Source organism: Gymnoscopelus braueri, assembly GCF_963280865.1.
Source record: "Gymnoscopelus braueri genome assembly, chromosome: 9".
Classification (NCBI taxonomy): domain Eukaryota; kingdom Metazoa; phylum Chordata; class Actinopteri; order Myctophiformes; family Myctophidae; genus Gymnoscopelus; species Gymnoscopelus braueri.
In genome coordinates, this window is record NC_137610.1 from 7,491,449 (window position 1) to 7,508,358 (window position 16,910).

At 42.7% G+C, this 16,910-nt stretch overlaps 1 protein-coding gene across 1 annotated transcript; it reads left to right on the plus strand.

The window, feature by feature from the left end:
• The first annotated feature begins 2,099 nt into the window (after window positions 1-2,099).
• Window positions 2,100-14,005, plus strand: tmem168b (transmembrane protein 168b). The gene is made up of 8 exons (XM_080437827.1): window positions 2,100-2,968; window positions 3,929-4,072; window positions 5,607-5,985; window positions 7,133-7,216; window positions 8,934-9,209; window positions 10,854-10,996; window positions 11,546-11,820; window positions 12,369-14,005. The coding sequence occupies exons 1-8, from the start codon at window positions 2,700-2,702 to the stop codon at window positions 12,914-12,916; spliced, it is 2,118 nt and encodes a 705-aa protein (XP_080293953.1). The 5' UTR covers window positions 2,100-2,699; the 3' UTR covers window positions 12,917-14,005.
• The last annotated feature ends 2,905 nt before the right edge of the window (window positions 14,006-16,910 follow it).

Here is a 16,910-nt window from a genome sequence, read left to right on the forward strand (position 1 = left end):
CTTCTCATAACAGAGCTTATGAAGTCTGCTCATCACTGTTCATACTGTATAAACCTTTTTGGTTTCACCTGAATACAAGTTTACAGGTTGTATATGGTGTATGTGGTCTTTTTGGTTAAGACAAAAAGTTTAAGGTTAAAATGTTAAAGCTGATGGTAATCATTACTATAGAGTGTTCGTTCAATAACAGGGGTCTCCCCCGTCTCTCCAGCTCTTTGATAAACAGAAAATACATTTTCAGGTGGGTTGCCAAGTTGCCAGTGGTGAAAGAAGTACTCGGAATGTTTTACTTGAGCAATACCACAATGAAACAATACTCTGTTACAAGTAAAAGGCTTGTATTCAAAAGTTTACTTGCGTAAAAGTACAAAAGTATTGGCATCAAAATATACTTACTGTACCAAAATAAAATTACTCATTATGAATGGCCCATTTGACATTGTATTATATATTACATTGTATTATGTATTATATATACATTTTTACAAAACTAGACTATCTACAAGCTTGTAGAGCAAAACTTGTAGATAGTCTATTTATCAATAGCCGAAATATAAAATAGGGCATAAGTGGTTAATGTATGTTTTGAAAAAAAAAATCTAAAACAGCAAAGTAACTAACTAAAGTTTTCAAATAATTTTAGTGGAGTAAAAAGGACAGTATTTGCCTCTGATACAGTATGTAGTGGAGTAGAAGTATAAAATATCACAAAATTGTACAGTACTTGAGTAAATGTACTTAGTTACTTTCCACCACTGAGACTGGCTCAAGTTTTATATTTAAAAGCTGAAGTTGGGTTGTATTCCTCCTTAAAGGAGATCAGGAAAAATACATCTGCAGCCATATGTCTTGCAGTGATTTCTGCACCGGTCTTCTTTGTCTACAAATATACATTTTACACTGTGAATTATTTGTAAATCATCTGGTGTTTACAATGGGTTCAGTACTTGGAGTTTTAACTGGGATGTATTTTTAGAGCACTTTTTGTAAACAAGAGAATAACAGTTGCAACAATAAATCAAGTGGAAATTGGAAGTGAGCTTATTGCAGTCTATATTATTGTGGTCACTATTGTAATTATAACAGTTATTGGTATTATTATTATTGCTTTAAAGCAACTCGGAACTTAATGAATAAAATGTTATTTTAAACATTCTGTATGTTACAGGATGTTTAATGATGTGAATGGGCTGTGGTACTCATTAACCTATTCTATATGGTCATATGACGGTGTCACAAAGGGAAAATTGTTGATCTCAAGCTCGCAAACTTGTAGATCTGCTATTTTTGAAAAAGATGTATATATATATTTGAACATTTTCAACATTTGCACACATGAGTTGCGCTCATCGTTTTGGTATCTACACTAGACCCAGACCTTGCAAAGGTCCAAGCAAACTAAATGCTTTAACTGGAAAATAAAATAGGCTTTATTTTTTTTTACTTTTCGACATTCTGCTGGGGACACCGTGGACCACTAGCATATCAACCAATCATCAAGGACCACCCTACCCCACCTCACCACAACAACATTTCTATACTATAATTATTTTGTATTAATTAATTTATTAATATTAATATTTAACAGGTATTATCTTAATGTCAGATTAATAGTATATCAATATTTCATTTCAAGCTTTTCCCCCCACACATGCCTAATTACATTAGTTAAAAAATGTCTTACATTTGATCGATTTAACATATTGTTGATTTATTTAACAAAAATATAAAGTTTGTAACAAGTTGTGAGCTTGTAGATCTGCTATTTTCGAAAAGTTTTTGGATTAATAATTTGACAATATTTTGACTATTAATTATCTACAGACTAGTAAAAGTACAATATTTGCCTCAGCGTTGTGGTAGAGATATAGTATATCAAGGAAATGGTACAGTACATAGCGTAATTTAGTTACTTTCCACCATAGTTTATCGAGAACAGAAACCAGTTTTATTATTGGGGAATAGAAATGGAAAGCAGCTGTTGCTGTTCTGTTGAGAATCAGTTGATATACAGTCTATGGTTGATCCGCGTGACCGCGTCCAAGCGCTTTGTCCCCGCAGGCTCGCCGTACCTGATCAAGTTTACTATAACAATGATGGCGTCTGTCATCTCAAACTTTCCCCGAAGAGTGACAAACTTTTCGGGCTGACATGGCGTGGACGTCCATCCCCCTGCCTCTTCATTTGAGATGACCGCTCACCTGGCAACGTCTCAAACTTAACCGGGACATCAGATGACGAAACAAACCGTATTTATTCACTAAAAAACGGCGATCTAAAATGCCAACCACCATCATCAACAACCCGGCTAGGAGAGGAAGAGACCATGGAGTTATAGCTAGCGATGATGGACACAGTTTATAAGTTGTGTGTTGAGGATTCAGCCACTCAATCACAACGTCATTTAATCTAGTTTTGAGGCGTATATTTTTTTATTTTTCAAGTTTATTAAGCACCACCTCCGTATTGTTTGTAGAAGAAGCACAGCATAGAGACAGAATTTTTTGTTTGCCCTTTTTTTATTCTCCTCTTCCTCCCTCCAGTACAGTCTTAATTTATTTTTTATTTTATACAATTTGTTTAGTGTTTTTTGTTTTAAGGCGTTTAGAGACGGGGGTAGTATATATATATATATATATATATCTATTGTAGGGGTGAATATATATATATATCTACAGTAGGGGTGAAAAGGGAAGAGAATGTGCCGCTCTCTGCGGTACTGTGTCAGCCACTGTTTACAGGCAGCCATGAGCAGGTTAGACGAGGTGAACGGAGAGGTGAACATGTGGTCGTCCGTCCGCCTGCTGGGCTGGCTGTCCGCCTTCAACCTGCTGGTGGCGCTGTGTCTGGGGCTCTACGTGCGCTGGGAGAAGACCCAGGACCAGGAGGAGGAGACCACCATCCTGGTCATCGCCGTCCTGGCTCTGTTCGTCCTGGGCATCGCCAGCATCTTGTACTACTACTTCAGGTATGTATTGTTTGTATGGCCCATGGATCACAAGACGGTGCTGTCATGACATGACAGTCATGTATCAGAGCTAGGCATTGTACTACTAATGCAGGTCTGCTGCCACTCTTTATTGTCTCCGCCAGGCCGAAAGGCATGGCCGAGACTATGTTTTGCACCCTGTCCGTCCGTGTGTCCAATGTCTGTCTATCTCTGTCTGTGATCAGCTAATCTCCGGCACCGTTGGCTTGATGGTAGCCAAACTGCACACACACACACTCCCTGGATGCCAGAGCAGAACCCCTGCCCCCAAATTTTCACATGGGCCTGTTATAGCGCCACTAGGAAGCCGCTTTTTGCAAAAAAAAAATTTGACAGTACTCCTACAGATTTTATCCAGACATCACGCAAATCGGTACACAGTATCTCTATAGTCATTAAACTAAACGGGTTTTTCAGATTTTTCATATTCCATCCTGATTGGCTAAGATTGGCTTCCAAACTTTGCAGGAGTGCTCTGTTTTGAACAAAATGCCTCAAATCATGAACACAGCGGGCAATGTCTGTGAAATTTTGCTCGCACATTCGCACTACGTTGAGGAACGAATGCCACTGTTTCAACATTACCCTATTATAGCGCCACCAGGAGGCCAATTTTTGCCAAACAAAAAAATCCTTTGAAAATAGCAGATCTACAAGCTCAAAATGCGTCGCAAGCTTGTAGATCTGCTATTTTCAAATAGCCATGGCTGAAGTGGTTAATGTATGTTTTACAAAGTAACTAGTAACTACATTTTACAAATGATTGTAGTGAAGTAAAATATTTGCCTCTGAGATGTAGTGGAGTAGAAGTAAAAGTATGTTATAATTTTATAATTGTGTTTCCTTTGCTTGATGTTTTGTGTAAAGCACATTGATTTGCCTTGACGTTGTAATGTGCTATACAAATAAAAACTGCCTTGCCTTAATGCCTTTCTCCAGCATGGAGCGGGTGGGCAGGGGTCTGCTGCACCTGTGGTTCGGCTTCCTGCTGGGTCTGCTGTGCTTCCTCAACACCCCGGAGCTCCAGAGCGACGTGAAAGAGCAGGCCACCTGCTACCTGCTGCTGGCCAGCCTGCTGCTGAGGTAGGGTTGATTGGTTGATGGGAGGGCTTGTTTCCATTGTGGTCCTGTGTATTCAATGCATCAAGACATATAAAGACATACAATACTATACAAAAAAAACATCAGATCTAGGAGCAACATAAGCATATTTACAGAAAAAGAGTGGGGGGATCATTTCTTTTGGCAAGCTAGAAGACTTGCAGACGGGGGCTCTTTTATGGCGGTTTTGAAGGAGGGTAGGGTCTAGGGAGTTGCACTTTTTGATGGCTGATGGTGGGGCGTTCCACATGTTGGTGACATAATAGTAGAATGAATTCATCCCCATGTTTGTGTGGAATCTGTGGGGAATGAGATCAGTAGAGCTCCCTCTGGTGTTGTGCCCGTGGGTGTTATTCACTCTTTTGAAGTAGTTCGACGGGTACGTGGGCTGCTAGAATTATCTTGCTGCTGCATCTCAAGTTGCAACAAGCTCCATTGACAGCCCATTCATGAAACAGAAAAGTCCTATCTGATTGTATTAAACAATGATGAACTCACCAATATTGCAGATCTACGGACAGCTTGGATTATCCTCTGTCTCTGTCAAGACTTTTTCATCAAAATACACCGTTGTCATGTTATGAGCAACTTTCTGTCAATAAACTCTGTGCAGCGGCTGCAGCCATGATTTTTGTCTTCCGAGTTGGGAAGTGCTCGTCTTATCGTGAAAATATACTTGAAGTAGCTAAAGTAAAAGTGCCCATTATGCAGAATACCCATTTCAGAATCATATGCCTCATCTTATTGAACTATAATTTTTTATTGATCATTAAACACTGAGGCTATGGCGGGCACCCAGGCTTCAATGTACAGTGAGTAGCCTGACAGTGCATCAACAGTGCATCGCGGGTTCGAGTCCCGTTCGCGACTAGCTTTGCTGCACGTCTCTCCCCGCTTCCTGTCTGTCTGTCTCTACTGTAAACTACAAAAATAAAGGCCAAAAAGACCCCAAAAAGCCGATGCGTTGTGAGCTTGTAGATCTGCTATTCTAACTTTGTTAATGGTTAATTCATCTTAAAGGAGGAGTTCACCCAAAAAATGACTTATTTTCTATCAATTGCACACCCTATGAAGCCTTGAATCCATGGATTCTTTTTTGTTTTTGTCGCATTCCTAAGCTAATAATTTGATTCCCGTTTCCTACCGGCTAATGTATCCGGTAGGAGACACAAAGTAGATTATTTGTGTCTCCTACCGGAAATACACACGGTCATCAAATTATTGTCTTAGGAATGCCACAAAAACAAAAATAAATCCATGAAATCAAGGCTTCATGGGGTGTGTAATTGATAGAAAATAAGTATTTTTTTGGGTGAACTCCTCCTTTAATCGAGGAAAACGTTTGAAATAAATAATTATGAAATGGATGAAGCTTTGACCAGGACTAAGAACAGGACATATTTATACCACTTTCTGGGAAAGGGAACTACAGTTATGCACAGAGCCTATTGATTTGAAGTCCTATCGCCCAGCCCTATATTGTAACTTCACGTTCTCTTTTCTTAACTGTAATAAGGACTCTCTGGGCCCTGCTGGAGCGGATGTGCGGGTGCACCAGGCACCGGCCGGCCTTCCTCACCTCGGCAGAGATTCTGGAGCTGGTGGGCTTCGCCGTGGCCAGCACGGCGCTGCTGCGCTCCCACAAGTCAGTGAGCGTGGTGGTGCTGGTGGTGGCCCTGGCCACCGTCATGGTGTCTCTCCGGACGAAGGCGTTTCTGGCGCTGGCCGGCCTGGCGTGCTTCGGAGTGGTCACCGGGGTGCTGTTCTTCAAGTCTCTGGCCGTGGCCACCAACCCCTTCGCCCTGGCCTGCTTCTTCAGCCAGCTCCTCTGTGACCCCCTGCTGGATGTGTACTTCAGTGGTCTGTCGGTAACCGAGCGCTGGCAGCCGTTCCTGGTGTGTATTAGAGCACTGTTCCCCAAACAGTGGGTCGGGACACAATTCTGGGTTGCGGACCGATTTTTTGCGGGTCGTGAGTAAATATCCCACTTTTTTTTGTTTATTTTTTAAAAGTATTATTTCAAAAAGAATATTGACTTTTCAAAATAATTTCATAAATAAAAACATTTAAGAAATTCCACAAATAACTTTTAAGAAGAAGTGAAAATGGCAATCTACAAGCTCACAACGCGTTGTCGGAGCAACGTGTTGTGAGCTTGTAGATCTGCTATTTTCACTAGTTTGGGTCCCGGGGAGACAACAAATTTCTCTTTTGGGTCTACCAACTAAAAGGTTTGGGAACCACTGTATTAGAGCAGTGGTTCTGAAGCTGTTCTGTCTTCTCTATCCCGTTGTGTTTTCTGAATCCAAGCAGCCCCTTAACGTGACTACAACATTTTGTTTCGAAAATATTGACCTCAAAAGTCACAGTACTGATGTTCAATATGTTGAAAATGAAACGGCATAATGGTAAATAAGTATTACTTTCTATTCAGTAACAGTTGTAAGCCTTAACACTACCACCGCCAGGCCCGTAGCCTACGGGCCGATAAATCCAACCGTAAAGCGCCGATCCCGTAGCCTACGGGCTGTGGTGCTTTTTCCTTTTTTTTCGAAAAAAAAAAACACCACCGGAAACGGAATTATTCGGGATCACGTTTTGCCGATCCCGTCGGCCTCCATTCTAAAGCGCACACTAAAACGCCATTTTCTTCGATTGTAGTTTTTCTCCTCGCTGATCACTGTTTAACATAAACCGTTCTAACTACAACATGGCGGCTCCGTTTGACACGTGATTTTCACTGGTAGACGCAGGGAGATCTCCGCGATGTATACAAACAGTGCACAGTTCAATCTTAAGGATTTTAACGAGGTCTATGGTGACGTGAAAAAAACAAAACAATAAAACGTTGGCACTGGTGAGTACATTATGAGATTAACCTCTGGCGGTCAATGTGTTAAGGGCAAACATAAATTGTATTTGTAATTATACGTTCCCATGTTCAAAGCCAAATTATACACAATGAAATCATTAATCGCGATTCTCTGTATGACTGAGGTGACTGAATGGTGGTTTAATATGTGATGATGGTGACAACCCTAGGTGTGGCGAGGCTTGTGGCGTAGGCTCTCTCTGCTGCCTCTACTGGTGGTGGAGCTGACCTTCCTCATCCTGGCCAGCTCAAAGGTAGTATTTTATGATTAAAACTACTTTATTGTTATTTAAAAAATGTTTCAAGTGTTAAGAGAGGGGGGGGGGGGTCAATGATCACAGGGTGGGTGTGAGGCATTGTCTGTTTAGAGTAGTAAAAACTAAATTAAGCATGTTGCACAAAATCATAACTTGCATTTTTGGGTCATTTATAGTCTTCAAAAGGTTTCAAAAATAACGAAAATAGCCGTTCTACAACCTCAACGTGTTGAGAGCTAGTTTTTATATTGTGATGCTAAGACATTAAAGCTGAAAGGATGACGCAAAACAGTCCTGGGTGACTTGTTTCCATTGTGGTCCTATGTACTGTATTCTATTCATCAACATGACATGGCATAAAAATGTACGTCATCAACAAACACTGTACGTTCAAAGGAGAAAAAGGAAAAAGTCAATGACGCCTCCTTTCGATGGGAATTTACATTTACCTTCCCATACCTCCTTACCTCCTGATAGATTTCTTTCTGGAATAGACCAGTGATACACATCCTTTTAATGTATGGTGTCAGGACATTCCACATTTGGGTGGTACCAGATCATGGTTGCTTCCTCTAGTGCTGTGGGTGTCACTCACTTTGGAGAAGTAGTTAGACAGGTATGAGGGTGTTGGCGGCGCTGTCCCTTTGACTATCTTAAATACCAACCAATCCCAAGGCCAATAAGTAGTCGTCAGTTTGTTTTGGGAGGCAAAAATAGCAGATCCACAAGTTCACATTGTGAGCTTGTTGATCGTCTATATTTGGTGTAGAGGGCAAAAAAGATGGCAATTCATGTCCAGTTTACTAATTATAGAAGGTGTTTAAAGTTAGGGTACGTTTCTTTTGTTACGATAAGTGTTAAGTAGCTTTATTCTGACATTAATCATTGAGTGTTCTGTAACAGGGTTTTCCCTGTCTCTCCAGCTCTTTAGCAAACAGAAAAGGCATTTTCAGGTCAGGATACCAATTTTTATCTAATCAGGAGAGAGAACTCATACAGGATAAACAAGTGGAAAGGAAGTGATGACTCAAATAAGTGAGCAGACAAAACTGAAACTTGTCTGTAGCACTATAAAATTGGAAGCTTATAAATGGGTACTCTCTCCTGATTGGCTGAAATTGGCATCCCGCCTGCAAATATTAGTATGTTTAGTGACGAGCTGGAGACGTGGTCACGGGGAGTCCCCTGTTACTTAACAAACACTCTATAGCAATGAGTACCGAGTACTATCAGAATATAGACTATATCAGGGGTCTTCAACATTTTCAGGCGAAGGACCCCTTAGCTGAGAGAGAGATGAAGCAGGGACCCCCACTACATATTGTATAAAATTGTGTTGCAGATAACAAAAAACATCTTAGACAGTGTATGTGTGATTAATGTGTATTTTCAGACATTTAACCACTTGAACCGTCAATACTTAGTCTGCTCTTTTTTTCCCTCCACACCAAACCTCTTTGCCAAAAATAGCCGATCTACAAGCTCCTCGAGGCGAGGCGTTGTGAGCTTGTAGATCGGCTATTTTTGGATAATGTTCCACTCAGAATAGGGATGCTAGGGTTCAAGTGGTTAATGTAAAAAACATGATCCTATCACATGGCAGCCCCCCTGTAGTAACTCTTGAAGACCCCTGCTCTATATTATAGAGCCTAAATTTCTTAACAAAACTTACGTGAACCGAAAACACACTTATTGCCACTTTTCCCTTTTGCAGCTCACAGATCTGGAGCAGTGGTACGTGATGATCCCGGGCTTCGTGCTGTGCGGGCTGTTCTGGTTGATCTGCCACACGGTGTTTGTCATCACGGTGTGGGGCTTCCACACCAAACTCAGCGAGTGCCAGAGGCTGTGCTCCAACCAGAGGTCGGGGGTCAGCGGCCTGGATAAAGTCATGGCGTCTAAGGGCATGAGACACTTCTGTCTCATCTCTGAACGCCTGCTGCTCTTCACCCTGGTGGCCACTGGCATCCTCGCTGGTCTCTCATGGCAGGTAGGTTTTTGTTTTGTTGTCTCCGCATTAACCCATTAAGACCTGAAGCCGATTGTACAAATGTCTTCTAAATCCCAACAGTATTCTGAAAAACGTATGTTACTATGTCAGTGGTGCTCAAACCTTTCCATGTCAAGGACCCCCAAAATGATATGTATTTGGCCGCCGACCCCCATCTCAAAATATTTTGTTCCAGGGACCCCCAGAAGCAAAGATTTTAGCTTTAAAATAATATACATTCAAAGATTTTCACACATGTTCACGATTTTTCATAAATAGCAGATCTACAAGCTCGTAGCGCGGCACTCGGTGCCGTGCTATGAGCTTGTAGATCTGCTTTTTTTGAATAGCCAAAGCGTAAAATAATGCTTTTTAGCTCAAATCGAAAAATGACACGGATGCGTCCCAGGTCTCAATGGGTAAAGACCGGACCACCCAAAATGATATGTATTTGGCCACGGACCCCCATCTCAAAATATATTGCTCCAGGGACCCCCCTAGAAGCAAAAATGTTTGCATTTTTTTTTTCTTCAAAAATGGCAGATCTACAAGCTCATAGCGCCGCTTATATCTGCAGCTTGTATATCTGCTATTTTTTAATAGTTTTTAAGTGGTTACACAGATGCGTTCCAGGTCTAAATGGGTTAAGGCCGGACAGCCGTAGACTTATGTTTTCGCTCCTGTCCGCCCGTCCTTGTGTCTGTGAGCACCAGTCTTTGGCACAATCGGCGTGAACCTTTTGCCGGCACACTCCCAGTAGGCCCAGAAAGAACCTCCACCCCAAATGTTTCAAATCGGCCTCATGGTGTCACTATAACGGGGCCCTTCACGTTATGGCCTATAACTCCTGAACACGTTTTCTTTATTTTTACTTGTTATTAGGGGTGTGCCGATATATCGTCCCGCGATATATCGCGTTACGTTTTCGTGACGATATGTATCGTTTTGGGGGAAAAAAATATCGTTTTGATTTTTACAATAATAATAATCAGGCATGCAAACAGCCCCGAGGTGAAAAGGGTGACAACATGTTTTTTTTTTTCGGGTCAGGTGTCACACTATTGCCCTATTTGGATTCAAAACGGCTATTGTAGCTGAAAAGCTACAAGTTTGCGTCTGAATAATGCAAAAACAGAATTATTTGTTTGCATTTTTTCTCCCCCATATATTTTCATAATAAAAGTGCGTATCGAAATCGTATTGAAGTTGTGAGCCAAATATCGTATCGTTTGGTGAAATTAGTGTATCGGCACACCCCTACTTATGTATATCTGTGGTCACGTGATCAAGATGTATCTGTCAAATTTGTCAGATTCCATTCCGATTGGCTATGATTCGCTCATATATCATATGTCATATATCATATGAGTAATCATATCATGATGTATGATCACAAGCTAAAGCTTTAACTTTTTAACAAAAAAAGTTTTTAACCAAACAATATCACTTGCACTAATAAAAAAGTTCAATCATTTTATATAGCCAAAAAAAACTAAAGTAAGCTTTAAATTGAAACATTCATTATTATGCATACATATCCGTTTGGTATGTCTGCGTATGTCTTGGTTGCTGCATTTTGCTGAACATAACTGATTGAACCAGTGGTTTGACTGACCCATGTAAACTGTGTTGTTGCTCTTGCAGTCCTCCAACAGCTTGTTTGTCAGTGTGTTCCTGCTGGTCCTGCCCCTGGAGTCTCTGTTCCACGGGCTCTTCTATGAGCTGGGCAACTGTCTGGGAGGAACCTGCGTGGGCTATGCAGTCGTCATACCCACCAACTACTGCAGGTAAGACCTCCTCTTGAACCCTCTAGACCAGGTTTCTTCAACAGGGGGTCCCCGACTCCCCTTGGAGGTCCTCAGGGTTATTGCAGGATGGCTGCCAAATGTTTGTGTGATAGGATAAAATAATTACCCCCAAAACATTTAAATTAAATGTCTGAAAATACACATTGCCACTAATTTAAAAAAATAAAAAAGGATGACAATAATCCAAATATGGTGAGCTAACTTTGAGTTTCAGGGAAGGCTTAAAAAAAAAGATAATAAATAAATTCGTTATGCAAACATAATTTGACACACTCTATATAGTGGGGTCCCTGCTTTGTCTCTCTCAGCTAAGAGGTCCTTGGTCTGAATAAAGTTGAAGACAGCTGGACTAGACTTAGTAAATTGGACTAGTTTTCAGGAAGTGGAATGCTGAAAGCCATATTAGAGTGGAAAAAAAACCCTGCCAGTGTTGTCATGGTTTAGCTTACAAGAAAACGCATTAACCACACACACATGGAGATTTCTAATTGTAACTTCTCTCTTACTCTTCTCTCTGTGTTGTGGCAGTCCTGACGGCCAGCCCACGCTGCTGCCTCCGGAGCAAGTGCAGCAGTTGAACCAGCGCTCTACGGGCATGCTGAACAACGTGCAGCGCTTCTTCTCGCACCACCTGATCGAGACGTTCGGCTGCGACTACTCCACCAGCGGCGTGGCCCTGGAGGCCCTGCAGACCAAGCTCAAAGCCTTCCTGGAGCTCCGCACGGCCGACGGACCCCGCCATGACACCTACGTGGTCTTCTACAGCGGCCACACCCACCGTTCCGGGGAGTGGGCTTTGGCAGGTGAGAATTTATTAGATTTCTGTACGGTTGCCACTATCGTTTATTTTCTGAGCAAATATTCTATGGATTACTTTTCATATTATAATTGAGAAGCCTGTTTTTTAATGCCTCGGTTTTAAGTGCTTGTAAATATGTCACCTGTTAACCCCGTAATTTCAACCTCCTTTTCATGTTAGGGTTATGTTAGAAATTACATGTTAGGTTACATCACAAGTAAATAGTTGCTGGTGCATATGTTTAGATGCCTGTCAGCTTGTCAAACTATGCTGCACCTTAAGTCGAAGGTGAAAACCAATGGCGTGCAGACCTGACGTGAGATTGGAGCTTTGCCTACGCTCACGTCAAATTGACGACGGATTGATGGATGCCGACAGTTGCGTTGAGATGAGCGTACGCCCACATTTTGGTCTACGCAAGTTTGATAAAATGAGGGCCAATGTGTGCAGTCGGTAATGGCAGTAATCGTAACTGTAGTTTGCAGGCATAGCTGAGACTCCAGACCATGATTTTGTGGATCCTTGTGGTCCTTGTGTTTGTTTTGCCATTAGGAGGAGACACGCTCCGCCTGGACCAGATCTTGACCTGGTGGAGGGAGAAGAACGGCGCCTCGTGCTCGCGCCTCATCCTCGTGCTGGACTGCGACCACTCGGTGCAGTGGGTGCGCGACGTCCGCAAGGCGGAGGGCCTCTACGCGGCGGTGCAAGGCGCGGAGCTGGCCCGACCTCGGGACCTGGAGCTGGAGGACGCGCCGCAGCTCGGCGACTTCACCGCGCAGTGGGTGGAGTTCAACTGCAACGCGGCCAGCGACATCCAGTGGTCTGAGAGGGGCCGGGCGGTCCGGGCCGCCTACGGCGTCTCCAGGAACTGGAGCGACTACACGCTGCACCTGCCCACCGGGAGCGACGTCACTAAACACTGGAGGCGGTACTTCCCCCGGGTGACCTACCCGGTGGTGCAGCTGGCGCTGTGGTGCGACGGCCTCAACCTGCTCTGGGCCTGCGGCGTCTGCCTACGGTGTCTCCGGAGGATCAAACTCAACTGGTTCCCGCCGGGTATACTAGACACCGGCCAGGGCTTCAAGCTCGTCAAGTCCTGAAGAAGGAGATTTGCACACAAGGTTCTTTTGCTTTATGTAATGAAATGTATATTTTTCCACAGCTCACGAATATTTTGTAAAAGTCTGTTTTTTTTATATATTGATGTACAGACATGTGGCAAATTATCGGAAGAACCAACATACGGTGTCTTAGTGAGGTGTTCATCCACCACGAGCTGCCAGAACATTGTCACAAATGTGCCTTGGCATAGACCAGTGGTTTCCAGCCTGCCGTCCGGTAAGAAGGGGGGCTGTAACAAAAAAAGGTTGGGAACCACTGGCATAGATTGTACATGTCTCTCAGGGTCCGATGTTACCTTTTTTTTCTTTTTTTTTTTTTTCTTTTTTTTTTTTTACTGGCCCTGCAGGCCAAGTACTTCTCCAATCTACCTGCCCCATCTAAATTTCGACTTGCTCTGCCTAAGCAAGGGCGATGTGTCTTTACCGGTGGTGCAGCGCATGTATTTCTCTCACAATATACTTCTCAAATCCATGACCTGTTGATTGTGTGTAAAAAAAAAGAAATACTTTCTTATAGAAATAATATATTATCGATCATATTTAATTTTAGATGAGAATTTGGTTTCAAGTTCCAACTATTAGCCTAACTTATTTGAAGCATGGGCAGTTAAAGCAATATGGGAGAAATTCAAATACATCAGACTCTCAGGGTTCCTTGAGGGGGTTCCAAATGGCCCCTTAAGGCCCCTCCTGCATGCTACCAAATGAGGTGGTCACCCTATCATTTTGTGACCACCGAAACGGTGGTTTGGATGCTAGGCGCTCATAGTCCGGTGATTTCGGTTAGTAAAAACAGAGAGATGTGTTGAGGTGAGCGGTGAGTCGCTTATCACCGCGGCTCAGTGACGTCATGTTGTCGTTTTCAAACCACCGCGGTGAGAGGGTGATCACCGAAAATGGCAGCATGCAGGTCTGTAGCAAAATGTGTACAAAATAAAAATGGGTCCATTTGGTTCCATTTGTACACTCTCAGAGTTAAGGTGGTCCTTGAAATAAAAGTTTGAGAACCACTGATCTTGGAATAAATACAAATTCCATTAATAATTGTTAAAGTGCAACTACAAGTTAGTAAAAGACAAAAGAAAACAGTAGTGCAACATCAAGTGAATCATTCAAAATATTACTTTTAATGACATCATCATGTGATAAATAACATGGTATCGTATTGGCATAGACTGGCATACTGGCCGATACCAGCATTTTAGGAAGTATCGGCAGCCGATACTGGTATCGGAACAACTCTAAACTGAATTTAAAAACTGTATTAGACTATATTTATTAGACTATTCTGTCTTGAGTGCACCAGTGATTTGATTTAAATGGCATAATGTCGCATCAGTCGCTTTGCAGAACAGGACAAAAGTCAATATAAAAGTACTCGACCCCAGTACTCGAGTCAAAGTATAGATACTCCTGGTTGAAATATTACTCGACTACAAGTGAAAGTATTTGGTCAAATTAGTACTTGAATTAAAAATACTTAAGTATTCAAAAGTACAAATTACAATGTCCTTTTCGTGTATTCTTATATCGAAAGTCCCTAAAAGACCAATCTCAATTACTTAAGTCAAATAACGTACTGCGTGATGACATAGATTCTCTTATGAATATAAATGAATCTTAATTTCATTCACCTGTTTGATTCCTATACTGTAGCTCACGTTCCTCCAAACACACCTGATTTTAATTAGAGCTCCTCCGTTTTTGAATTTCATTCAAGATGACGTCCAGACGGTGTATTGCTCATTTTAAACTTAATCAGCACACTAAAATATGTATCTGAAAACATTTGAGGGTAGACATAAGCATCGTAGTAACAAACATGCTTCACACTGGCCGTCTCTCTCTCTCTCGTGGGCAGCGTGACACAAACACCAGCCCTCTAGCCTAGCTGCTGTAAGTGAAATTCCAGCATTCCATAGCCTGACGGGATGGGGACCTTCTGATTGGTTGAGACGCTGTTTCTGACTGAAACTTTAAAATAAAATGACCGAAAAAAGCCATTTCACCACGTCTTTAACACGTAGCCACCATGGTGACTGGATTGAACCCTGTCTGCACTTTGCTTAGCAGGTCGGGAGGCTTTGAGTCCATTCAGCTCCTTCAGCCTGTCTGCATAGTGTAAGTACGGTAAAGTAAGCCTTGCAAAGCTATCCGGTCCATAGGGGGCAGGAGCCTATCTCCTGTTTCTGTAGCGTGAGGTAGCTTAATGTAGAAGTACATCCCCCCCCGAGACATGACGTTACAGTATGTTGCAGGGACTTACCCCCAATCCAGCCACTTCTTGATGCTAAGTGGTAAGTAGGGAGGAATTGGGTCCCATTTTTAGAGTCTTTGATATGACCCGGCCGGGGATCAAACCCCACCCTCCCAGTCTTACGGCAGACACTCTATCACAAGGCCACTGAGCTGCATAGCGTAGCTGTAGTGTATTCTTGGTGTAGTAGTGTACGCCATGCCTGGAGACAACAGCACAATCATGCAGGTTCTGCACTTTTTGCTGATGAAGGAATCCAGTGATCCTCCAGAACACGAAGTTGGTTCTTGTTCAATAAGTTGTATACCTTGCCGTTGTAGATATCAAAGAAAGAAACACATTGGGGACAGAGATCCATGCTAGCGTATCTCTGGTAGTTAGAAAGAAATAAAAATGGTGGAGTGTTTGGTCGACACTTGTCGCTCAATGCATGAATTGGCCTTAACACTGCCACAAGGGCGACCGGCTCAGACTGGATTGAGTCCTGTCTACACTACAGGCTCCGTTGCTTTAGCTTAGCAGGTCGGGAGGCTTTGGGTCCGTTCAGCTCCTTCACCGGGTCTCCATAGCGTAATGTATTCATGGTGTAGTGTGTATGCCATGCCTGTGTGGGGACAACAGAGCGATCATACAGGTTCTGCACTTTTCGCAGATGAAGTTTTGGCAGTTATCCTCCAGAACACGAAGTTAGGACTTGTTGTTCAATAAGTCGTATACCTTGTCGTTATATATCTCAAAGAAGGAAACATAGGGACAGAGATCCATGCTAGCGTATCTCTGGTGGTCCATTACAAGTGGAGTGTTTGGCTTGCCGCCCGACTGCGTCCATCGCTGAGTAAAGTGACCCTCTTGACTGTGAGGAGGTCGGCGTCTGTTTGCATAACCCCAGAACGTAGGTGTCATCACTTGTCAGTCAGACACATGTCCGCTGTGCTGAACCCCCCCTCCAGAGCTCACCACGTACCTCTGCCATGGCGCTGTCATCGAAGGAGTAGTCGTAGTGGAATTCCTGGTCCTCCGGGTCTGGTGTTGCAACACCAGAGTCTTTTTGTGGGGTTTATTTTCACCCAATGAAAAGACCGATCTTTTTGGTGCCTGCTCTGGTTGCAGTCTGGTTGAGAATGTTCTTGTCGTCTTCAATCCCCTTGGCTAACTCACTGAGAAGAGGCTGAGTTGTTGGCTTTCTGACATCATCCTTTCTAAGCCTTTTTGGGGGCCCAGGGACAGGTGGAGAGGGGATCAGGGTTTGAACTAGTTGGCTTTGCGACTGTGCGTTCAAGTGGCGCCACGCCACAAACATGCAGTACATGTCTGCCTGGTGTCTGCTTCCATTATGTTTCTTCTTTGCAGAGGGAGCTGAATGCCTGAGCGTATAGTGCTGTTAGAGGTGACACTAGCAATAAGTCTCCGTATCCATGATAAATGAAGGGAAACGTACAAGGGATAAAGGCATAAGGAATTGGTTTTATTTGAAAAAAAGAATGAATTAGAAACAACACAAAATGCAGTCTCCAAAACAAAGCTGCTAGGGAAACTACACTGCCACATAAACTAACAAAATGCAAAACAGAAAATAAAATGCTCGGGTGTGGCCCAGTTGGAAGAGAGAGTGCAGGATGGATTTTTTTTTTAAATTTTTAAATTTTAAAATGTATTTTATCCCACGATTTTGTAACCCTATTTTTTACACCCAGTGCCAATTGTCTATGTAATCCT

Excerpts from the sequence above, each read along its gene's own strand:
- tmem168b (XM_080437827.1), top strand. The coding sequence starts at position 2,700 with ATGTGCCGCTCTCTGCGGTACTGTGTCAGCCACTGTTTACAGGCAGCC. Across the intron at positions 10,997-11,545 it reads ATACCCACCAACTACTGCAG|TCCTGACGGCCAGCCCACGC; the intron begins GTAAGACCTCCT and ends GTGTTGTGGCAG. Across the intron at positions 11,821-12,368 it reads CGGGGAGTGGGCTTTGGCAG|GAGGAGACACGCTCCGCCTG; the intron begins GTGAGAATTTAT and ends TTTTGCCATTAG.